The following is a 24,811-nucleotide window of genomic DNA, read 5'->3' as shown; positions in this document are numbered from 1 at the left end:
GGATTCTCCTTCTTGCCTTTTAAACCTCATGAGTTCTGAGGCTTAAAAAGCTGGGTTAGAAGGAAAATGCTCTACTTTTACCCAGGAGGCTGGAAACTGGACTGTCACTTTTTATTGTGCTAATGAACTACAGAGTTTAAAAAACTTCAAGCACCTTGGTTCTTTTATGATTGATGCTTATCTCAGAGCTAGTTAAACTTATGATAATGGTGCCAGTTATATTCTTATATTTTGTTCCTTAAAAAAAGGATTAACACTGTTGGGTGCCACATGCCTGTAATGTTAGCACTTAAGAGGCTGAGGCAGGAAGATCACAAGTTTGAGGCTAGACTGAACAACATAGCAAAAGCCTATCACAAAACAAACAAACAAACAAAAAAAACCCACCAAAATAAAAATCAACAGGTTGGTCCATTGCAATTAACATTTTTTTTTTTTGGGCAGAGGGTGGGGGTGGACGGTGGAAGTACTGGAGGTTGAACGCAGGCCCTTGTAGTTGCTAGGCAGACACTTTACCACTCCGGCAGCTCTTTTTGAGACTGGGTATTGTTTTAAGCCCAGGTCAGCCTGGACTGTGATCCTCCTTTTTGTGCTTCTCCACGTAGCTGGGATGACAGGTGTGAACCACTTGTACCTAGCCATTGATTCAGATAGGGTCTTGTAAACTTTTTGCCCAGGCTGTCCTTGATCCATCCTTCTAATCTCCACCTCTCAAGTAGCTAGAATTACAAGACTGAACCACTCGGTCTAGCCTCTCTTTTTTTTTTTGGCAGTACTGGAGTTTGAACTCAGGGCCTCACACTTGCTAGGAAGGCATTGTATCACTTGAGCCAGGTCCCCAGCCCTTTTCTGCCTTAGTTATTTTTAGGCAGGGTCTTGTGTTTTTGCCTGGGGCAGGTCTCAGACCTTAATCATCTTACCTATGGTCTCTTGTGTAGCTGGGATAACAGGCATGTGTCATCACACCTGGCTTATTAATCAAAGCAGGGTCTCCCAACTTTTTGCTTAAAGCTGGATTTCTACTGTGATCTTCCTGGTCTCCACCTTTTGAGTAGCTGGGATTATAGGCCTGAGACACTGTCCCTAGCCTACAAACTTTTCTTTAAAAGATTTGAGTGATGGGAGTGTAGCTCAGTGATAGAGTGTATGCTTAGCCTGTGCAAAGTCCTAGATTTAATTCTCACCATCAAAGGAAAAAAAATTGGGGGGACATCTATATTTCCCAACAGGATACATCAAAATTGTGTACCTTATATTCCCTACACAATAAGAGTACTTAGAGATAGAGGTGGGACTGCTGTCCTTGACCTATAAGGTTGCTGAGCAAGCCACCCACTTTCCACTCCCAGCTTTTGTAATGAATGCTTACCTCAGTAAGGCCTTTAATCTTCAGGTACCCGCAAAGGTAAGAGTTCCCTGTGTCCACATGCTGAAAAGAAAGGACACACAGTATGTTACAAATGATTGAACCCATTGGAGATATGCTGCAAGGCAGTATGGAAATCCTGGAAGGCCAGGCTGGGTGAGAGAGGTCTAGTGGTCAGTGCATACCCAGTTTAGCCCAAGGCTCTGATTGGCTTTTGGGATCTTACCTAACCAAATACCTGTTCTGATGACCAAAACTGATTCCAGGACACTCTCAACTACCTTCAGCTGGATATTTTGGAAAGTCCCGGACCAGCTGCACCAGCAGACGCAGAGCCTGGGAGCATGGCGACAGCTTCCCCGCCTTGAGCTGGGTATTTTGGGAATGAAGTGCCTTTGAACAGTGAGCCTGCTCACACCTCATTTCCTGCACTGTCTTCAACACATCTCTCATTCATCTATAGAATTTGTGCCTTACTGGGCACAGGGTGTCTCTCTACATGTATACATGGTGTCATCCCCAACCCTACGCTTGACTTTATTTTTTATTTTACTTTGGTGGCACTGGGGCTTGAACTTAGGGTCTCATGCTTGCTAGGCAGGCGCTCTACCACTTGAGACACTCTACCAGCCCTTTTGTGTAGCTATTTTCAAGTTAGGGTCTTGCGAACTGTGATCCTCCTGATCTCTTGCCTCCCGAGTAGCTAGGATTATAGGCATTAGCCACTGGTGCCAGGCACGGGCTTGACCTTCTATCTAATGTCTTTGTATACCATTTCTATTTCCCTGTTGCTCACCCACTAGGAAATCTACTCCTGCCCTCTTATTTACACTAAGCACCATCCTGTATTATTTTCTTACGAAATGAGCAGAATATTCAGGAAGAGCATCTTATGAAGACTTATGTGGCATAAATTTTAGTTATGAACCAAAAATTCCAACCACAAGTCGGACTAGATTTTGAATGCTTGTTTGGTCTTTTTCACATACAGATGCTTCTGTTTCTTAGTGAAAAGAATCAGGAGCTGAGATTTTGAGGGTTAGCAGCCACCAATTACTGATTGCTGAGGCCCTACATATTCGACAACCAATTTCCTCTTATTCCTCGCTGGCAGGGCCAGGCTTTGTTCTGGCACCTGCCTTTGCCCTGTAAGACCCAGTAAACCCTGATGAAGCTGAAGCAAGCACAGAGCCCCCACCCTCTTGCAAGCCATCAGGTTAGGGGAATGACTCTGTTCCAGCCAATCAGATGTGTGTGTAAGTTTCCTGTGTGAGCCAGGGGAAGATCACTGGCTTCTTAAGAGGCACATGAGGAAGAAGTGGCTCTTTTCTTTCCCCTTGGCATGGTAGTATCTGCACATAGTGTCCAGTTCCAGGGCAGCCACAGAGAGATCACAAGAAACAGGCCAGGAAATGCCGAGGATGGCAGTCCAGAAAGATGGAAGGAATTGGGTCTATCACAGGTCTTTAACCAACCTGGAACCATGTCACCTCCAAACTCCTTGTTATGCGAAATAACAGGTTCACTTATTCTATAAGCTATGTAAAGTACAAAGTATGGTTGAAATGCAAAATAGTTACTTGGAGCTGAAAGCATACTAACTAGTACATTTCACCCAAATCTATACAGACTCATCATGAACATGAACAGGGAGAGTTTCAGAGTTCATGACTTTAAGTGAAACCAATTGTCATTAACCTTTGAATTAAAGCAAAACAAAGTATGGTAACATGTAGAGCACACAGACATTTTCATGTTAAGTGAGGTTTCCTTTCAAGAAACTAGAAAAGTTATGTGGCACTTACCACATTTGAGAACTCAATTACTTCCAATTATACCATAAACCAAGTATCAAGGCAGTCCTTCAAAACTGTAATGAACTAGGTCAGCCAGATGATGTCAGCACCAAAGCAAACAAACTTCCTTGAAGCCCAAGTGCCTTTCCAGCTTAGTGCTGGTGACAAAAGTATTCCATGCAAAAACTGCCAAACCATTTTAGATATCTGCTGACCTTGGCATTGGACATTATGGAAAACAGCTGATCCACACTAATATGGTTCAGCAAAGAATTTTTATTAAAGGACACATAGTCCTAACCTGAGGCCTTAAATTTCATGTATGCAGTTCTCATTGAAGTCAATACAGTTTGGGGTTTCACAGCTGCTGGATGGGGTATCAGGTGGCAGGGATACTTGTTAATAAGATTAAAAACTGAACTGTAAATTGGCTTGTATTTGCATGGATTATCAGATACTCAAGAATCAGAATGTTTGGTCTCTAACCATGTGTCTCTCTCTTATTCTGCTCAAATTGATCTTGATGATGGCTGGTGAACTCAAATTACCCCACAACACATACAGCTTTCACCAAAAAGGGGCCAGCATCTCAATGAGAAAGATAACAAGGCAAATGTTTAGCAAGCAGGTCTCACAGCTGTGTCCAACAGCTGCTCTTTTTCATATTCCTTTCACATGGACCCAGCCCTTACTCCACTGGTGGCTTCTGGGATAGCAAAGGGGGAAAGAGTCACAGTAAAAAGGGGGAAAAAAGATCAGGTCAGGTGCCAGTGGCTCACACCTATTATCCTAGCTACTCAGGAGGCAGAGATCCAGAGAATCATGGTTCAAAGCCAGCCTGGGCAAATAGTTCCCAAGACACCCAATACAAAACAGGGCTGGTAGAGTGACTCCTGTGGTAGAGCACCTGCCTAACAAGCTTGAGAACCTGAGTTCAAACCCCAGTACCACCCCCCTACAAAAAAAACAAGTCAGAACCCCATAAAAGTTTCGAAGAACTCTCTACATTGGAACATCAAAACAAAAAGTGCTCTACAAAGCACATAAAAAGATGCACAATTATCTTTTGGGAAATTCAAATCAAGACTACAATGAGATACTACTTCACACACAGTAGGATGGCTACAATCAAAAAGATGAACAATACAAGTGTTGGTGAGGTTGTGGAGAAATTGGAACCCTCATATGCTACTGGTAGAAATGTAAACTGGTGCAGCCACTTTAAAAGTCATTTGTAGTTCATCCAAATATAAAACAGCATTGCTATCTGACCCAGCAATTCCACTCCTAGGTATCTATCTACTTAAAAGAAATGAAAATCTATGTCCGCATAAAAAGTAGTACAGAATCCTGACATGGTAGTGCATGCCTGTGGTCCCAGCACTTGGGAAGCTGAGGTGAGAGGATCCCTTGAACCCTGGAGTTCAAAGCCAACCTAGGTAATACAACAGTATCCATATCAAAAGCAAATAAACAAGACTTGTATACAAATGTTCACAGCAGCATTATTCATAATAGCCAATAGCCAAAAAGTGGAAAGTACCTAAATGTCCATTGACTGATCAAGACAAGCAAAACATTGCATATCCACAATGGGACACTGATTACAATGGACAATACAACAGAAAAAAGGAGTAAAGTATTGATATATGCTAAGATATGGATGAACCATGAAAACAGTACGCTAAGTTAAAGAAGTCACTTACAAAAAGATAAATACTGTATGATTCTGTTCATACAAAATGCCCAGAATAGGAAAGTCTAAAGGAAGAGGCCTAACAGTTGCCTAAGATTAGAGAGGGGTGACAGCTAAAGGGTATGAAGGTTTCTTTTGGGGTGATAAAAGATGTTCTAAAATTAGGTTATGGTGATGTGTGCACAACTTTAAATATACTAAAAGCTACTGAAGTGTACACCTTTTGATTAGTAAATGGTATGGTATATGAATTATATCTCAATAAAAGGTGCTTAAGAAGAAAAAGAAAGAAAGTAAGCAAAAGAAGCTGAGTTGTGAAAGACAGGAGAAATATTCTAAGAAGGCTGAGTCTTAGAAACTAGTCTTGGCTGAAAAACCAGATGGGGCAATGATGTGACTGGTGGCAATGATGCACAACAGCTCACCAATCCACATACAGAGCAGCATTCCTTGGGATGACCCCCCCTCCCCCCAGACATCCTATTCAAAGGCTTCCATCTGTCAGGTTTCTGCTCTGGGCCACCTGACACCTACCAGCCATGCCCAACTCAACCACTACTTCAACTGGTTCATATGGACACTGGCACCTGACAGGATCAGAAATAACACACTAATGACAGAAGGGAACAGTCACTGCAGGAACCAAAGCAGACTTCCCCTTGACACACAGCTACCCTGCCAATTGTTCCCTATTGCATCAAAAACCATCAAATGGGCAAAAATTCAGAACCATTTTGAACATGACCCACCCAAGGATCTCACTATGAGGATTTTATGATTGAATAAATTTAAAAATAAAAAAAAGAATGACTTTCACACTAGATTCTTACAGTTTAAGCAATAAAGAAGGGGATCACCACATTAGGCATTGAGTCATTTTTGTTTCCTAGCGGTGCTGGGGATGGAAGCCTTGTGCATGCTAGGTAAACACTGTATCACTTGAGCTACATCCCCAGCCCTAGGCATAGCATAACTACGAAATGGACTGAAATATCTCAGCCACAATAGTTTTTCAATAAATATCATGCCTCATGTTAGACTTACAAGTTTACAGGTGAAAGATTCAAGTAGAATAAGGATGCAGTTCTATCAATGAAAACCACAGAACTTATTTCCACAAAACAGGAAGAGAAAGGAGGCTGATGAATGCACTAGTTACCTAGGCACTCCCATTGTCTTTGGGGTGGGAGACCTACTTGCTCAGAAGAGAGATGAAGATGTAAAGTTAGAAAGGGAAAAGGGTGGGCAGAGGTGGCTGGCACACCACACTTTCACCCTCACACAGGGAGCAGTGAGGCATGTTGGGTCTCTGAGCTTCTGGAAGGGTTTTCAGGGACAGTTGTTCAGAGGGGCTTTTTAACAGCCTAGGAGGTGGTGTCAGGAAAATAGGCAAAGGGAAGAGGAAAGTGGGTCTGTAGGCAGGCAGAGGTAAAAATAGAGGAGGAAGTTTTGTAGGGGAGATAAAAAGAAGTATCCACCATGGCAAATCTTTGGCTGGGAAGAAGTGTCAATGTGCTATCATAGAAGAGAGAGGTGAGGTGTGGGAAAGGGCAGAAGCAGGTGTAATTCCAAAGCTGCTCAGGGACTGGCAGCAGGTACACAGAAATCCAGGTCAGATAGGGGGAGGTCAGTGGACATGAAACAAAACTGGGTGAGTTAAGATTTCCCAGTACATGGGTATCAGAGGTGGGAGGAAGCCCTGTGTCTGTGTAGATAAATGTTAAGAACACTGAAAGAGGGTCCCATGAAGCTAGTAATGAGCCAGACCAAGGTATGGGGTGGGGAGGTCCGGGAAACGGAAACTGAGATTAAATGGGAAGTGGCTACATACAATACAGTAGAAGGTCTGGAGTAGGGTGCAGCCAGATGCATGGATCATGAAAAGACTGAACCAGGGGGTGGTACTGGGGGCTCCAGGAGGCTAGGTCCTAACAGAAGGTGAGGAGCTCCACTCAGACGCACCCAGGACATGAAGACCTGGTCTTCAGGGAGCCAGGGATTGAGGAATTGCTTGTGGGCTGGGGGCTCCTAGCCAATGGAGGGAGGAGGGTGCTCCCACATCTCAAGGGCTGATCAAGCTCTCCCAAGGAGGAAACCGCGGGAGGAGGTCCCAGGATCTGATAGGGCCCCTTTCTCAGATCTGGGAGAATCTGACACGGGCCGTCCGGGGGAGGATCCCGAGTTAAAACCAATGGAGAGTTCTTCAGGGTCTGAGAGGGACTGGTGGGAGAGCTGGCTGGTGTAGGGCGACAGGTCTTAGAGAGGGAAGACCCAAGCGGGAGGGACAACCAATCTTGGACGGGCTTCCGGATCCCAGGCCCGCCGGCCAAGGGCTTCAAGTCTGGGACAGTGTTCGAGGAACCGGCCACCACAGGCTCTCTATCCGAGGAGGGGAGGAGGGGCTCAGGGATGGGGCTCCAGAGTGTGAGACACCAGCTGGGCAGGTCCCGGTGGGAGGCGCCGGGTGCAAGAGGCCCCGGCGGCGAGGGCCTGGTCCGCGGCTGCCGGCTCGAGGAGCCCAGAGCCGGCACGGCCCATGAGCGCCGCGAGGAGGCCCTCGGGCCCCGGCCCGGCCCGGCCCGGCGCTCACCTGCAGCACCACCTCTACGTCGTATGAGTTCCCCTTGCTCTTCTGGTGGCCGCGGAACTTGGAGCCGCTGTAGAGCAGGCTGGTGGCCACGCCGGGCTGCTGGGTGTTGATGGGCGGCGGCGGGATAAGCGAGGCCGCGGAGGCGGCCGAGGCACCGGCCGGCGGGGGACACTCGGTGCGGACCGGCATAGCGGGGTCCCCCGGAGCCAGGGTTGGGGGGAGGGGAGAGGAACCGCCGCCGCCGCGCGGGAGCCGAGGAGGGTGGCTGAGAGGGAGGGGCCGGGTGCGCACGCGCGTGTGAGGGTGGGAGGGGGGAATCTACCCTCCTGCTGCCTGCGTACCGAGCTCTCTGGCCGCCACCGGGACCCCGGGACCTGTGAGCAGGGCCTCCCTGTCCTGAGCTGGGTCCCCCTTCCCACTTGCCCTCGCACACACACTGCCCCTTCCGATTGGCTCGGGTGCGCCGAGAGGGCGGGCGCAAGCTCACGCGGCGCTTCCGCCCATTGGCGGGTGGAGAGAACACGTGGCGAGATCCGCGACCAGCCCTCTGGAACTTGTAGTCTTCTTCCTGAGGCACGGCGTGGAGGGGGCGGGGCCAGGGCGTTTGTGATGCTGATTGACTGGGGGTGTGCGCAGGGAGTGCTCGGCGGCGACGGCGTGCCGTAGGTGTCATGAGGAAGATGGCGGCGTCCAGGGGAGGCTGATGGCTCCAGGGAGGCGGTGAGAGGTTTCCGTACAGCCCAAGCGTTCGTCTTGAGGATCCCTTCGCTCTGTTTCCCGCCCTCGAGTTTCTCGCCGCGCGTCCTTCCAAGCCGCCGGGCACTATGTGGAGGAGCTGCCTCCGGCTGAAGGACCGGGGACGCCACCTCCTGAACCGGCCTTCAGGTGACCCCACCACCTTAGTGAGACCGGGGTCATTCCCCCAGTTCCCGGCCCGGGCCTATGCCCCACCGACAGGTGAGGCCAGCCCGACTTCTTACCTTTTGGCCCGGGCTAAGCTGGCTGAGGGCTTCTGCCATACAGTGCGGAGTGACTGTGGCAAGGCTCGGGCCCACAAGATTATTCAGTCCTTTACAGATGGGAAAGTGAAGCCCAGACAAGGGCAGGGACGACCCGAGGGGACACAATGTGTCAGGGCATAAGACAGTGATAGACGTTTGGCTCTTTATGCCTTTTCCCAAAGCATATGCTTTTTTCTCTTTAATAAGGGAAGCAGGTATCTTCCTTGTTTTCAGATGGAAAAATGTGGGCTCTGGATCAGGACTTCCAAGGTCACAGAACAGACAGAGTATTGTGGAGGGCAAAGGCTGTCGTCAGCACCCAACACAAGACCTGGCACAGAGGGGGCAGGCCTTCAGTCTTTCATCCCACACTCTTTCTCTGCGGAGTTTCCTGACCCTCTGTCCTAGTGCCCTACTGCAACTCCTCCCTTCTCTGGAGCCTTCTCTCCATGCTTCCTTCATCCACTTCTGACTGTGCTGAGGCCTAGAAGAAGGTAGCGGGTCTTTCATTGTTTCTGGGGAAAGATTTTAGGATAAAAATGGGAGTGATTCACTTTAGTGAATGAAAAGTTGTGATGATTTCCTTCCATTCAATTAGATTTTCTGTGCTGGTGGCAGGAGTCACAGGGGTAAAAGACATGTAGTCCCACCTGAATGATGTTTGCTGTCAAATGCAGGTTACTTGACTAAACAATAGCTTATAATATACTGTGTTAAGGGAAGTACAAAGAAGCTGGTAAGAACACAAAGAATTCCCATCTTGAAAATGTTCAGGGTCTAGAAGGATTTTGGGTGAAAGGTCATTTAAGCTCTGACTTGATAGATGAATAAGAGTTTGGGAAAAAAAAGGAGGATGTGTTGGGTTTCTGCATGTCCAGAGGTGACAGCAAGATGAGAAACCTTGCTGCAACACTGCCCACTTTAGCAAAATCAGAACTCTGCTGTTTGGCTTGTGGCAGGAGTACAAATCTGGGGTCTGCTGTTGGCTGGACCTGTGAGGTCCTGTGTTCTTGGATGTGTACTACATCCTCATTTTCTTCAGTGAGTTGAAGCATGAGGTTGTCTCTGAGGATCCTTCTGGCTGTTAAGTTCCATAATTTTACAAAAATGGAGAAGGAGGGCTGGATGCAGCATGGAGTTGAGGTTTCATCTGTCAGGGCCCAAATGAAGGCCTAGAGGTGGGCTAAGCAGAGCCAGAAAAGAGGAAGAAGGGAGGCTGGTGTGGTGCACACCTGGTTTATAGGTTAGGCTCTTGAAAGTATCTGGCACATGGCAAGTAGTCACATGTGAAAGAAAATAGCAGTGGATAAATGGATGAATCACTCAGGCCTTGTACTGTACAAATACCTTACCAGTTGGGGAATCTTTGTGCATCTTTGGAGTGGTGGAAAATTAAACTCACATGGGTCCTTCTTGATGAAGACTTCAATTGACAAGCTCTTTGAACTTAGCCATACCACTGAAGGTCATCAGAAGGAAAGAGGGGTTTAGGAAAAGGTAACTGAGGTATTGGAGAAGGGATGATGCAACAAGTTGTGACCCTCCAGCGCTGTATCTTCTTGTCCGAGGTCTGTCAACTGCCTGGAAGAGGAAATGTTCTGGATAAGCAGCATAATCTGGCTGAATGCAAATGCCCAAAGAAGTCAAGGCTGGAAGTCTTTACACACTGCCAGACTGGACAAGACAGCTCTCAGAGTCTTTTTTTTTTTTTTTTTCTTTGGCTGTACCGGGGTTTGAACTCTGGGCCTCATGCTTGCTAGGCAGGTGCTCTACCACTTTACTCCGCCAGGCCTCCTCAGAGTCTTTATCACCTTAGAGGCATTACCTGCCCTGCCTTCCTCATAAGGTTGTGGTATGGATTGAGAGAAATTGTATAGTTTCTAGATCAGACCTGTTTTTGTCAACAAACTTTTATTTGGACATAGCCACACTCATTTCTTTGTATATTGTCTGTGGCTGGGCAGAGTTGAGTAGTTGCAACAGAGACCATATAGCCTGAAGCCTAGAATATTGACTATCTAACTCTTTGCAGAAAAAGTTTAACAACCCCTGCTCTAGATGAAGAACAATTTGGAAAATAGTGTAGTTACACATTTGGCTGGAAGAAATTTTTAAAAGCTACTTTGAGATATAATTCACTTACCATAGAGTATATTTACCTAGAGTAAATTCAGTATTTAGTGTATTAACAGAGTTGTACAACTATTACCACAATCAATTTTAGAACATTTTTTCCATGTCCAAAAGAAATCTGTATGCTTTATCTATCATCTGCCCTTACCCTTTCCACCCCTCCAACCCTAGGCAACTGGTATTTTACTACCTTTATAGATTTCCTGTGGTCTTTTTTAACAGGCTCTTTTCACTTAGCACAATGTTTTTAAGGTTTATCCATGTTATATCATATCTTGGTATTCCATTCTTTTTTATTGCTGAATAACATTCTGTTATTTAGATATACTACATTGTATTTATCCATTCATTTATTGATGGGTTATATGGGTTATTTCCACCTTTGGTTATTATGAATAATGCTGCTATAAACATTTGTGTACAAGTTTTTGTGTGGGTTTTTATGTTTTTTATTTTTTTTGGACATATACTTAAGAGTAGAATTGCTGGGTCAAATAGTAACGCCTTACCTTTTTTTTTTCCATTATTACAGCCGTCCTAAAGTGTGTGCAGAGGTATCTCATTGTGGCTTTGTTTGTTTGTTTGCTTGCTTGTTTGTTTGAGACAGGGTCTCACTATGCAGTCCAGGCTGGCCTTCAACTCCCAATTATGCTATCTTAGTCTCCTGAGTGCTGGGATTACAAGTATGGGCTACCACATATGGCTCATTGTGGTTTTGGCTTGCATTTCCCTGATGATAAATGATACCAAGCATATTTTCACATTCTTCTTGCTCATTTGTATATTTTCTTTGAAGAAATGTGTATTCAGATCCTTTGGTCTAGGGCTGGTGGAGTGGTACAAGTAGTAGAGCACCTGCCTAGCAAACAGATCCTTTGGTCTTTTTTTTTTTTTTTTGGCATTTAAATTCAGGGCTTCACACTTCCTTGGCATGTGATCTTTCTACTTGAGCCACTCCTCTAGCCCCTCCCTTGTCCATTTTTAATTGGGTTATTTGTGTTTTTAATGCTGCATTGAAGGAGTTCTTTATGTATTTGCACTGAAGAATTTCAACACCCAAAAGCCATTGACTGGAGCAGCCCTAGGATTACAGATGGAAGGTCATTTCCCAGTTAGAATTTCAGTTTTCAGTTTCAAGGCCCTCCAGATGGCACTGTTTTAAAAGCTAAAAGTGTTTAACCAGCTCTGAGATTAGCACTTCCTCTTGGTGCATTGTGGGAATTGTAGTTCTTAAGGCATTGAGGTAGTCTAAAGAAAAGGCCAGTTTAGAAATTGTGACTGATCAAAAGACCTCTTGCTAGTCTAGGAAGACTGGGACAGGATGAATGTAGGGGAAATGACACAGAAGAAAACTGCTGTTTCTTTGTATGGATTGAAACTACTTCATAGGAAAAAGGGATCCCAATGGACGATAATTTCCTATTCAGCACTCTTTACATGTGCAGATTTTTAAAGTTGTTCTCTGCTTATACCACCTGTTTTCTTATGGCCAGCTCTTTTTTTTGTTGTTGTTGTTGTTGTGGTTTTGGCAGTGCTGGTATTTGAGCAATACTGGTCTTGTGCTTGCCAAGTAGGCACTCTACCACTTGAGCCATGTTCTTAGCATGGCCAGCTCTTTAAATACTTTTTCACTTATCCATTTCTTTGCATCTGTAGAAATAAAACTATCTCTAAAAAAGTACTATGTATGTGTTTGCCACAAGTGTTCTGTAAAGGGAGTGATTTATCCTCAAAATAGGCTCCAGTTCTGTAGGATCCTACAAAACATGGCTGTTTCTTTCATCTTTAAAGATGGAGTTCCTGTTGATGTTAGCAAACCCTGTGTTTGCTGAGAATATGAGAGCTTCACAGGCTCCCAGTGGTCTCATGGACTGTCTGTATAGCCCATGACCCTTGAGAGCCCAAACAAAGAACCCGTCTTTTTCACATTGTTGGGGCTCCTAGCTTCCACCAAATAAATTTCCAGATCACGTTCCTGTTTGTCTTTGTGTTTCTTTTTGTTCTCCTCACTGTGATCTACATGTTCCCCAGTCTCTGCAGATCTGACCCCTGCTGCTCTCTCTGGGTATCTCTAACCATTCTCTGCTGGATAGCTGCAGTTTCTCCTTCTGGCTGTCTCAGCTCTTCAAAACTCTGTGCTTTCCTGAAGCCTGGACCTTCATGTAGCCATTTGTAATTCTGGAATCTACTTCTACACACCTCCTCCCAAAACCAGTCAGTCAGTAAAATTTGGCAACTCTTACCTCTTCTTTGGCTCACAGATGAAATCTGGCTGCTCAGAGGTCTTTCTGCAGTCCAAGATGAGATCAGCTTCCCCCAGTCTGTGTTCCCATTGTCCCACATACTATCACCATTACTAAAGTCACCTGAGCATTTATCTGGTTCAGTGTCTGTCTCCTACTAGACGATAAATCCTCAAGGACATCAAGGACACATCCTACTCCCAAAACTTACCCCATAGTCTGGAATATGATCAAGTATGCTCCTTGGTGTTACCAGCACATCATTCAGAAGAGCTCTGTCTAAAACCCACCCACACATGTGCCCACCTTCAAATCTGAGGACCCGCACCTCTTGGGAACCTTTTACCTTTCTGCCATCTCTTTTTCTGCACAGGTTTCTCCCATTTTGAGCAATGCTGGTAGTTCCTTCCCTGCCCCTCCATTCATCCTATTACCTTCCAGCATTTTCTTATTGAGATACAGAGGTGACCCTGGCCAGCAAAGCAGAAAAAAAGACTTCTGTCATAAGAAGCCCAGCTGTCTTGGAAGCATTTGGAGTTTGGGCTCTGTGCTGTCAGCTTTTGCCTGAGTCTGTTCCTCTTCTCCAGTCTCTTGGGGCCCATTTCCAAGACCTGTGTCAAGCTGTGTGTATGCTCACTGGTACTTCCTGCTGCTGTGGGAAGACCCTTCTCCAGGGTTGAGTTAGAGTGCTCAGAGCTCTGCCCAGCTCCTGCCTGCCCAGGTTTTTGGACATGTTGCCAAGCTCAGGCACCAGAAAACAACAACCATAGCCTAGATAGTCAGTCCAGACCAGAGATAGGAAAGGAGGCCTCTGACCCCTGTCTAGCTGCCATTTGAATATGACCAGGGCAGCAGGTGAAGTAGGGAAAGTTAAAAACTATGGTGAGGGAAAGTTTTTGCCTCAAATATGGACAAAATTGGTGTTATGATTTCACATGAAGATGGTAAATTGTGTATCATCTCGGTGACCAGATCTGATTGCTTTTTGAGAGGCAGTATTGGGGGTTGAACTCAGGGCCTCATGCTTGCTAGGTAGGCACGCTCCCTCTTCAGTCATGCCCCCAGCCCTTTTTGCTTTAGTTATTTTCTCACAGCGTTTGCATTTGGACTGGACTACAATCTGCCTATTTACACTTCCTGTGCAATTGGGATGAAGGTGTGTACCACCATGCCCAGCTTATTATTGGTTGAAATATGGTGACCCTCAACTACAATCTTCTCGATCGCCTCCTTTTGAATAGCTAGGATTGCGGGAGTGAGCCACTGTGCCTAGTTTCTGATCACTTAAAAAAAAAAATTTAAATTCTATGAAGGTAAGGACTTTTTTTTTTTTTTTTTTTTGGTGGGACTGGTATTTGAACTCAGGGCTCCATACTTGCAAAGCAGGTATGCTACTGCTTGAACCACACCTGCAGTCCATTTTGCTCTGGTACTAGATGGTGGCTAGCAAACTATGTTCCTGGGCTGGCCTTGAACTGTGGTCCTGTCAGTCTCAGCCTCCCAAGTGGCTAGGGTTACAGGTGCCAGGCAGGAATTTTTTGTTTTATTTTGGTGGTACTGGGGTTTGAACTCAGGGCTTTGTGCTTAAAGAAAGGATTTTTATCTATTCACTTTTGTATTCTAAGTGCCTAGAATAGTGCCTGGCACATAGTGGACGTACAAATAGTTTTGTGGGAAAGCAGTTTGAGTCTCCTCAGTTTTGTAAGTGCAATGTGGAAATGCAGTTTTGGGTCTCCTTTCTTTAAGCATTAATGACAGCAAGTGAGATTTATGCAAATGACTGATGATACTGGAAACATAAAAGTAATGTTTCTAGTAAAGCCAGATGCCCTCTCTCTGTTACTCTTCCCTCCTGCCTTGGTTTGTTTTTGTTTTTGGCGGCACTGGGGTTTGAACTCAGGACCTCACCCTTGCTAGGCAGGCGTTCTTCCCTCCTGCCTTGCACACACATTAAGTTCTCCAAATTTTCATAGTCTAGAGAAAACATAAGACATAGATTTTCCACCTCCTTCTTTCTTCTCCAGCCCCCACCCCACTGGGGATTGAACCCAGGGCCTTACTAGGCAAGTGTTCTACCTCTTGAGCTACGTGCCCAGCCCATTTTCCCCCTTCTTGAAGGAAGTGTTTGGAGTTCCTGTTGAATACACAAGCAAGCTAGTTAATTAGGTTAATTAATTAGAGAGAAAGGATGGGAAATGCTCCTGGGAGCTTTACTTTCTGCCTGCACGCCACACATGTACACACATGCACACACACACACACACACATTCTGACTTCCCACTGACCCCTTCTCAGAGGTATCAGAGCCTTGCCTGAAAAGGGTCTCCAGCTTTACCACATTCAGACACCAACTTTAGATTTGGTGCATTGTTCTGGCCTGGGGATGGAGGAGGGGGGCATGCTTAGATGTTAAAGCAGAGGGTGTTGGAAATCCTCAGGTAACACAGTCTGCAGCCGGGTCACACAGTCTGCAGCTTGGAAGGCTCCCAATCGGACTTGCCCCTGGGCAGGGGGACTGGCAGAGGCAAGACCAGCACATCTTGTTCCTCTCTAGTCCCTGGAGAGCGGACGCTTCCCTCCCCCAGCTTTAATCAGCGGCTGTTGATTACATGTAGACTAGGACAGACCTTGAATGGTGATATGAAAATCAAGCCAATCAATCAGCATTAGCAGTAATGCTACAAGCTGGTCTTGTTCCCTCCTGAGTCCTCTCAATGCTGCTTTAAACTGCCTGTCTGAAAAATATGTCTTACAGAAAGGAAGAGGTTTTATCAGAATGTCAGCATCACACAGGGTGAAGGTGAGTGTCTGAAATTTTGACTGCCTCCTTTTTCTTTTTGTGAATGGTAGGACACATTTTTCATCTCCAGCCGGTTCAGTGGCAGGATTATCCTTGGCGCTTTTGTCATATATTGTCTTTGTGTGCACCAATTCAAGTGGCTAAATATAGGAATGGTTGGTCACTTGATTCCACTTCACAATCCCTGAGAGTTTTTCATTTGATCTTTTAAGGCGGCTTTGAGATAAACCTGGACCACAGGAAGCTGAAAACTCCCCAAGCCAAGCTCTTTACTGTTCCCAGTGAGGCCCTGGCTATTGCAGTCGCCACTGAATGGGACTCCCAGCAGGATACCGTCAAGTTCTACACTATGCACCTGGTAAAAAATTCACAGTGCAAACTTTCACCCTCATCACTCCCTGCCAGCTTCCTAGGCTGCCTGGCAAAAATTTAGATTCCTTTCCAAATTGTGATAAGGCCCTGAAAGGGATGGGCTCCTGATTGCCTGGACTGCAGCCATACTCACCAGCTCTCAATCATTGAACAGTCAGGCTCTTTCCCTGTCTGGACTGGCCACATGCAGGTCCCTCTGCTTGGAACACTGTGTTGGGTGACTGGCTCCTTATCTGGTCTGAGAATAGATGTCACCTTTGATGATTGCTCAGCTCTTTTATTTTTTATTATAGCCACTGGTCATTTGTTCCACCAGCACTTACACAATCGGTGATGGTCTGTTTTATGATTGCACATTTATTGTCTGTTTCTTCCCCTGCCTGATGATGATAGAAGGGCAGAGGCCATGTCTATGTTACTTTCAGCAGGAAGTTTAGATGCCACTCAGTAAATATTGATTGGATGTACAAATCAAGGAGCCAGGTGGGAGAGGCAAGGAAGACACCTTATAGATAGAGCCAGCCCCCTCTTCACACACAGGTGACCCACTGAGGTACTAGGGTAGACAAGGGGAGGGCAGATTCTTCAAGTTCAGCTTTTGTAGACTCCATACATGGCCCTGGGTAAGTTACTGCTGCTTTCTTTGTCCCATTTCCCTGGTCTGTGGAAGATGAGTGATAACAGTACCCATTTCATGGAGCTGTGGTCAGAATTTGATGAGGTGGCACTTGGAAAGCCCTCAGCATGGCTCCTGGCACGGCATGGACACCCAGACAGTGCTGGAGTTAACTGCTCTCATCCTGGTCATTGCTGTGCTCACTCCTCACCTACAAACCTAGGTGGGTGTCCTCACAACAGCATAGCTGTTGAGATGCTGCCAACTGGTCCTTGATTGCTGATTAGGGTGATTAGGGCCACAGATTAATGCTTAGAGTAACTTAAGATACCTCCTATTGACAAGGGAAATCTAGAAAAATAATCCTGACCCCAATTTGATGCTTCTTTACTTTCTAAAGTGGTAAGGGAGCTAGCTGGTAAAAGCCTTTCAGTTGATTTGAGTTCTAAGACTGTTTACTGTATTTGAGGATGTATTTCACTTCTCTCAGCCTGTTTCCACATTTCTGAAATGGGTATAATAATGGAACATGCTCCAAAGTTTTGCTGTGAGAATTCAACAAAGCAGAGCATGGTAGTAATGAGCATGAAAATAAATAAATAGCCTGGGACCTTGGGAAAGTTCACTACTACACACAGAGCTGTGAGCATGAAGCCTGCCGCCAAACATGCCTTATAGAGGTACTGCTGCCATGGCTATGAGGACATCTCATCCAAGGACTCTAGTGTGTTTCTGTCCTGTTCTCCCCCTGTTGCTATGCATCAGATGCAGTGTCCTCAGGAGAACAGCTTTTGCCTGAGCTCCGTAGGGGGTGACAGGGCACTTTCTGCATCTTGATTCAGACCACATTGTGCAACACATCCTTGGACAACCCTACCCAGCGAAACAAGGACCAGCTGATCCGGGCGGCTGTGAAGTTTCTGGACACAGACACCATCTGGTAATTGGCATTTAGATAAGTGATCCCTCTGGGCTGAGTGAGCCCCTTGGACTACTTTGCCACATTTTCCCAGAGAGTTGCCAGTGGAAGAAGAGGCAGGAGGGAGGGAAGGCAACCTACTTGACAGTTCTGAGGCTTTGTAGCTCATCTTTTGTCATACTCAACTGTGTCTCTTGGTCAAAACAAGTGGCAAAGACTGGCCTCTGTGGTGGTCCCCTCAAGTCAGATGACTGAACTAAGAGGTGGCGGGGTTCCTGCCGTGTCAAGAAGCATCAGTCTGTGGCCAGGAGCGTGGGGTCTTGGGAGGGGTTAGGGCAGGGATGCCATTGCTAAGCTTCTAGCACAGTGATCCTGTTCAGTGGATGTGGATCCCTGGTGCAGTTATTAGACTGAATCTGCTTTCAAGCGGCACTGATACTATGCTGCAAGCTTGGACCTGTCAAGTATTTGGGGGCTTTTAGAGCCTTGATTCCAAAGCTCAAGCTCACACTAGAATCCCTGGAGGGCTTGTTAGAATAGATGACTGGGCCCCAGAGACTCTGATTTCCACAGGTGTGAGTTCATCTTGGATGCTTCTGGCTCCAAGGGCACACTTTGAGAACCACTGCTTTAGGGACAAAACTTGTGGTACTGGGTTGGTGGTGGGAAGTTTTTGCTGTTGCTCTTTGTGTTTCCCTTTTTTGTTACTGAATGGAGGAATTGTACTTTTTTATTAATGAAGGTGATTTTTACAATGAATTAGCTACAGGGTGGAAGAGCCAGAGACATTAGTGGAACTCCAAAAGAACGAGTGGGATCCAATTATAGAATGGGCTGAGAAAAGGTAAGATGTGTAGCGTTGCAGAAAACACTGATTGGACCAGTGTTGGGCGGGTGCTGGGGTCAGGGTCATACTGGGTACTGAAAACCCTTAGCTAGCCCACTTTTTTAGTTCAAGTTTGCCTTGGAAAAAATGTTCTTCAAATTCAATTTGGGCCAGGCACCGGTGGCTCACACCTATAATCCTAGCCTCTCAGAAGGCAGAGATCAGGAGGATCACAGTTCAAAGTCAGCCCGGGCGAATAGTTTGCCAGACTCTATCTCGAAAACACCCATCACAAAAAGGGCTGGCGGAGTGACTCAGGTGAAGGCCTTGAGTTCAAGCCCCGGTAGCCCCCACAAACAAAAAAATCAATTTGGACACCATGCCCAAAGCACCTGCTACTGGGACATACTGTGTGGCTCATAGGAGCTGCTCTGTGTCCCCAGGAAGCACCAGAAGCCCCAGGCCCTCTGTTCAAGGGAGGCTGGACAGCAGTGTTTGTTTTGAGTCTCAGCTCTGCCACTATTGCCTGTGTGACTTTGGGCTAGTAAGTTGCTGTTTCTGAGTTTCAGTTTCCTTGTCTGGAAGTGGGGTTAATCAGTTCTACCTCTCAGGTGCTCAAATTTTAGCAGTTATTTTTATCTTTGTTACAGTTACTGTGCTGTTAAATAAATTCACCAAATAGTATGTAAGGTACATATGCACATGGACAGGAAATGGGATAGCTTCCTGCAAAATTATGGGTAACGTCCTATAAATATGTGGTTTCTAGGAATTGATAATATCCAATATTTTCCCTTAACAGGAAGACTCTTGTGAGTGCAAAATTGAAGACTATTGATGTGGCTGCAAAATAAATTCAGTTCCAAAGGAATGGCTAGCTTTTCTGGTACTGCCTTGTCCACAGTGTTTTGTAACTTACCTTGAGTATTTTTTTTTGCCTTAGTATTTTTTCATAGAAGTGATATCCACTATCCACCATCCACCAGACTGTCCCCTTCATTTGCTACACATTTCCTGAGTGCTCACAGTGGCCCAGGCATCCTGTTTGTTTGTTTGTTTTGGCAGTACTTGGATTTTGAACTCAGGGCCTCATGCTTGCCTACCACTTGAGCCACACCCCCAGCTACATCTGGTTTTTTTTTTTTTTTTTGCTTCTATTTTGGCAGTACTCAGGGCTTCAAACTTGCAAAGCTGGCACTCTAACATCCTGGGATTTTTTTTTTCTTTTTTTTTGGTGGTACTGGGGTTTGAACTCAGGGCCTCACACTTGCTAGGCAGGCACTCTACCACTTGAGCCACTCTGCCAGCCCAACAGCCTCGTTTTTAAAGGAAAAGGCAGAGCCAGTGCTCTACAGGATAAGGAAAAAGAAACAACTATGATATTAAGTGAAAAATATGAAGATACAATGATGTTTTGGAATCTAATGAACTATAACACTAACTTAGGTGCCTAGAGATCTTTGTTATAGTACAAAGTCAAGTTTTTGTATCAGTTGAGATGTCCCATCCTTAAAAGTTTACAGAAAAATCGAGCTATTTTCTACATTCACTTTGTAGTAGTAAAATTTTCAGTAAGGAGCCAGATGTGGTTGTGTATGTCTGTAATCCCAGCACTCTGGAGGCTAAAGAAGGAGTATCACAAGTTTGAGGCTAGCCTGGGCTACATCATGAGGTCCTGTGTCAAAAACATTAAAAGGTAAAAATAAGATCAGGCCCTATGGCTCAAGCCTGTAATCCTAGCTAATTGGGAGGCTGAGATCTGGAGGATCATGGTTTAAGGTCAGCCCTCCCTGGGGTGTATGTGTGTGTGGGGGGGGCAGTTCAAGAAATCCTGTCTCAACCAATAGCTGGACACAATGGCACACTCTTGTCTTTCCAGCTACATAAGAGGCTGAGATCAGAAGGATTGTAGTTCTAGAGACCAGCCTAGGCAAAAAAAAGTTAACCAGACCCCATCTTAATAGAAAAAGCTGGGTGTTGTGACATGCACCTGTCATCTCACCTATGGCAGGAAGCATCAAATAGGATTGCAGCGAGGGCAAAAAGTGAAACCCTACCTGAAAAGTAACCAAGCAAAAAGGGATGGAGGCATGGCTCAAGCGCAGAGTGCCTGCCTAACAAGCACAAGGTTCTGAATTCAAATTCCAGGACCACCAAAAAGAAACAGAAAATTTCATCAAGGGTATCTTAAAAACAATAGAAAAAAACAAAACTTGTTTTATTCCCCATTATATATGCTTTTCCTATATTTTATATAGTTATGATTATTCTTTTTGTTAGACATGTGTGGTCTGGGGATCGAACCCAGGGCTTGTGCATGGTAGGCGTGTGCTCTACAGCTAAGTTATATTCCTAGCCTTCTAATTACGGTTATTCTTGAACTTCTATTTTCTGTCAAAGTCAACTATGTCCCAGAGATCACAGATCAAAACCAATGACTTGTATGTTGTAGAGGCTTGATAAATATTTTGGGGAAAAAAAAAACATTGAATGATATATTACATTCAAACATTATTTTAAGGAAAACAGTATTTAAGAGAAATCTTTTATGGTTTTGGTAGTACTGGGGTTTGAACTCAGTGCTTCAGATGTGGGGCAGGCACTTTACTGCTTAAAACCAAGCTTCCAGCCCTTTTTGCTTTGGTTATTTTGGAGATAGGGTCTCACTTTTTGCCCAGCTAAGCCTGGACCATGATTCTCTTATTTTAGGCTTCCCATTGTTGCTAGGATTACAGGCGCTCTACCATGACCAGCTTTTTCTGTTGAGATGGGATCTTGTGAACTTTTTTTGCCCAAGCTGGCCTGGCACCATGATCCTTCCTTGTCAGCCACCTGTATATAGCTGTGATGACAGGTGTATGCCACCACACCCAGCTGTTGGTTGAAATGGGGTTTCACTGGCCTTGAACCTCAGTCCTACTGGTCTCAATCCCCCAAGTAGCTAGGATTACAGGTGCGAGCCACTGGCGCCCCATTTTAAAAGAAATCTTTTATGACTTCAAATGTGAAACACTTTTTAAAAAGATTTGAAAAACAGGTTACCCACACTTTTGATGGGGATTCTAGGCAGGTGACTTTTCACTTTAGACAGCTATGCATCACAGGACTTAGCAATGTGCCATTATTCAGGGCAGTTTCCTGCTCTTCTAGATTTGCTTTTAGGGGTTATAAAGTTAGGTCGGGAGGCATGACCACAGTAGCAGTTGTTCCCAGAGTTGCCAAGAGTAGCCCCGTGGCCATATGCCATGTTTAGGTCTTCCTGTCAAAAACTGGACTGCTCTTGGGATACGGCGTGCCAGGGTCATGCTAATGCTTTTTCCTTTCAGATATGGAGTGGAGATTGGCTCCTCCACCAGCATAATGGGACCCAACATCCCCACCAAGACTCGGGAGGTATTCATCAGCCACTTGGCGTCTTACAACATGTGGGCCCTACAAGGTATACATTGAGATTCCATGGCCTGGGGGTGGTGGGCATGCTGCAGGTTGCCACACCCCCTGATGTGGTGCTCTGAGCACAGAGATGGGCTGGCTCTGATGCTAACCTTTCACTTAGCACTCCAGGCTTACACACTCTAACAGAAAGTTGGGTTTCTTTTCTCCAGAAGCCTCAAGTTCATGTATGATTGGCCTGGCTAGGGTCATATGCCCACCAGCAAGCCAGTCACGGTGGGAGTTTGAGGGATGCTGTGATTGGCCAGACTCAGGTCATGTGTTTACCCAGGGACACGCAGAGGTTGGTCACCAGAAGGAAAGCTGGAGTTTTCTTTCAGAAGAGTGGGCTAACCCTAGGTGGGCTTGGGATGGCTTCCCCTCCAGGCCTTTGCCCCATTCTCTTGTTCTCTTTAAGGGGGCAAGGATTCATAAGGGGGTGGGTAGGTTGTCACAGCTGCCCTATTTCCAGTCCTGACTTGGTTTGCATTCCTGTAGGAATTGAGTTTGTAGTGGCTCAGCTCAAGTCCGTGGTGCTGACTTTGGGTCTGATTGACCTGCGCCTGACGGTAGAGCAGGCCGTACTGCTGTCACGCCTTGAGGAAGAGTACCAGGTGAGGTGCTGATCTCAGGTCCCTGCTTTACCCCTTCCTAATTCAGACTAACCTGAAAGAGGGTGGCCAACCTGCCTGAAATATTTTTATATAAACTTGGCCTTTATTATTATGCATATACAGAAACCCAAACCAAGTAACAATAAAAGTATTGTAAGGGCTAGGGTTATAGCTCATTGGCACAGTATTTGTCTAGCATGCTTGAGGCCCTGGTTTCTATCCCAAAACCACAAGAAAAAAAAAAAGTTAAAAAAAAATGCTCAGCACTCTCCTTATCCCCTCACCTCCTCTTCTCAACAGCCTGATTGGGTAGAAGCTATGCTTACCTTTATTTTACACAGGAGGAAACTGAGGTACTAGGTCATACCTCTGGAAAATGTTCCAGTTAGATTCTGCAGCCAGGTGTGGATGACCAAGGCCAAGGCTTTCAGTAGCTGTGCTGCATTTAGAGGTTCATGATCAGGCCGATAAAGAACTCTTGGAATGCTGGGGGCATGGCTCAAGTGTTAAGAGTGTCTGCCTAGCAGGTGTGAGGCCCTGATTTCAAAATCCAGTACCACAAAGAAAAACAAGCAAACAAAAAAACCCAAACACTTTTGGGGCTGAAGGCATAGTGCAGTGGTAGAGAGCCTGTGTAGGTAGTGTGAAGCCCTGAGCTCAAACACCAGTAGCACTAAACAAAAAAACCCCAAATTTTTGGGCCTTACACATCCTGTAGAACAGGTCTGCTAAAGTGATAGCGGTCCCATTTGTGCTCTTCAGTCCTCTAGGCATTTATATCCTGAAATTTCATTTGACTGGCAGAAGAGCATGGGGGTAGCTGCTGTTTGCACACAAATTTTGATTTAGCAGATTCACAATTAAGGTTTTTCTATGCTATCATTTGCACTTTTAACTGAAAATCATGGTGTTTTTTTCAGTCTTTTTTGTTGTAGAGGTTGTTATCCCTCCAACTTCAAAAGGTTAATTGCTACTGTGAATTGATCCCTAATATGATTTAAAAAGAAAAACTTTTTTGGACTATTTAGTTAGGAAAATGCCAGGGAAAATACTTTCTGTACATCATAGGCGGTTAGATATTCTCTGGATGTCAAAACGGAACTCATGGGAAAGGGGTTCCATGTGGGGGTTGTAGAGCTGGTACAGAGACAGTAAATCTGGCTTCTGGTCTGGGTTCTGCTTTCAATTGTGGGATCCAAGCCAGGCTTTCATCCTTTGAACTTTGGTGTCTGTCCTGTACAAAATGACGAATAACCATTGACTATGAATGCAATGGTATAAAATGAAGGTAAAAACACTTTCAGATGACCTATTGCAGTTGTGTAAAGTGTGACTGCACAGCCAGAAATGCAGGTAGCTCCTATGGCCTGGCAGATTCTGCATTCCTGGGCAAGCTGGGGCTGGGGTAGCCAGCAGGGTTGGGTTGGATTAAGAGTCACACTAATGTCTGACAGTCATGGTTCCTGTGGGTTCCTCCATCTTGTTTTCAGTCCTGGAGAGTATGCAGCCTTCACCCAGTTTGTAGAGCAGGGCCTCTACAGTTCTGTTTTGATTAGAACTGATGTTACATATGCCCTTTTATTTATTCCACCCCCATGGGCAGCACCTGTAGTCCTGCTTGGGGATGATGTTTGCAGGCTGCTTCACACTGTCCTCCTGGTGCTATCCTAAGAGATAGCATGTGTGTTGGGCTCCCTCATAGGAGATGTGTGGGTCTAGTGCCCAGCCTGTCCAGCAGTAGGCAGCCACTGCACTCTTCCAGACCCTTTACACCCCAGAGAACACAGATACCTCTCTGGCCCCCTGGGTGGTCTTAACCTGCTGTCCCTGACATGTCACATGTTTTGGCACAATCAGGACCTATTGCCTTCAGCTGAGCAATGAAAATGAAAGGTGGCTCTGGTCAGCAATCCACTAAGCCAGGCCACTCATCCAGCAGCTTGTTTTGTCCTCCCTTCAGATCCAGAAGTGGGGCAACATTGAGTGGGCCCACGACTATGAGCTGCAGGAACTGCGGGCCCGCACTGCGGCTGGCACACTCTTCGTCCACCTCTGCTCGGAGAGCACCACAGTCAAGCACAAGCTCCTGCAGGAGTGAAGCCTGCACTGCATGTGCCAGCTGGGATGGAGCCAGCACAGCTGCAGCTTCCCCAGCCTGACCCTTCCTGTCTGTGGGATCCCTGGACCTGCAGAGCTCCCCCAGCCATACCTGGAGGCTCTCCTGGTCTTTGGACCTTGGCCCCACTCAGCGTCACCCTGAGACGCCCAGAGACACAGTGTGGCTGTCTGGAGGTCAGCCTGATTCCAAACCAGGTGCGCCTGGCCAGCAGCACGTGAGGGGATGAGCTATACAAATGACTTTCTCTCCATTTTGATTTTATTAAATATTGCTCCACTGCAGAAACTT

The 24,811-nt window shown here is 45.9% G+C and overlaps 2 protein-coding genes across 6 annotated transcripts in view; one reads left to right on the top strand and one right to left on the bottom strand.

Annotated features, from left to right (window-relative positions):
* Positions 1 to 8,114, bottom strand: part of Gid4 (GID complex subunit 4 homolog) — a 24,893-nt gene extending 16,779 nt beyond the window's left edge. The window contains exons 1-2 of the mRNA XM_020159563.2: positions 7,449 to 8,114; positions 1,370 to 1,429 (exon numbers count right to left, since the gene is read on the bottom strand). Of these exons, the coding sequence (XP_020015152.1) occupies positions 1,370 to 1,429; positions 7,449 to 7,637 (249 nt within the window). The 5' untranslated portion in view covers positions 7,638 to 8,114. The remainder of the gene's footprint in view (positions 1 to 1,369; positions 1,430 to 7,448) is intronic.
* Positions 8,110 to 24,811, top strand: Atpaf2 (ATP synthase mitochondrial F1 complex assembly factor 2). Of its 5 annotated transcripts, XR_002212122.2 has the most exons (9): positions 8,110 to 8,405; positions 15,581 to 15,625; positions 15,838 to 15,983; positions 17,456 to 17,553; positions 18,296 to 18,376; positions 21,685 to 21,797; positions 21,964 to 22,094; positions 22,289 to 22,404; positions 24,365 to 24,502. XR_002212122.2 is itself a non-coding variant. In XM_074046666.1 (8 exons), exons 1-8 carry the CDS (start codon positions 8,273 to 8,275, stop codon positions 24,500 to 24,502), a joined length of 798 nt encoding a protein of 265 aa, XP_073902767.1. In that variant the 5' UTR covers positions 8,110 to 8,272; the 3' UTR covers positions 24,503 to 24,811. The 5 variants fall into 5 exon arrangements, 4 of the variants coding, with proteins under 4 accessions (XP_073902767.1, XP_073902768.1, XP_073902766.1 ...); XM_074046666.1 differs by lacking the exon at positions 21,964 to 22,094 and having other exon boundaries at positions 8,110 to 8,333; positions 24,365 to 24,811; XM_020159570.2 differs by lacking the exon at positions 21,964 to 22,094 and having other exon boundaries at positions 8,115 to 8,405; positions 24,365 to 24,811.

This window comes from Castor canadensis, chromosome 11, assembly GCF_047511655.1.
Source record: "Castor canadensis chromosome 11, mCasCan1.hap1v2, whole genome shotgun sequence".
Taxonomy (NCBI): Eukaryota; Metazoa; Chordata; class Mammalia; order Rodentia; family Castoridae; genus Castor; species Castor canadensis.
This window is presented reverse-complemented; position numbering and strand designations above follow the sequence as displayed.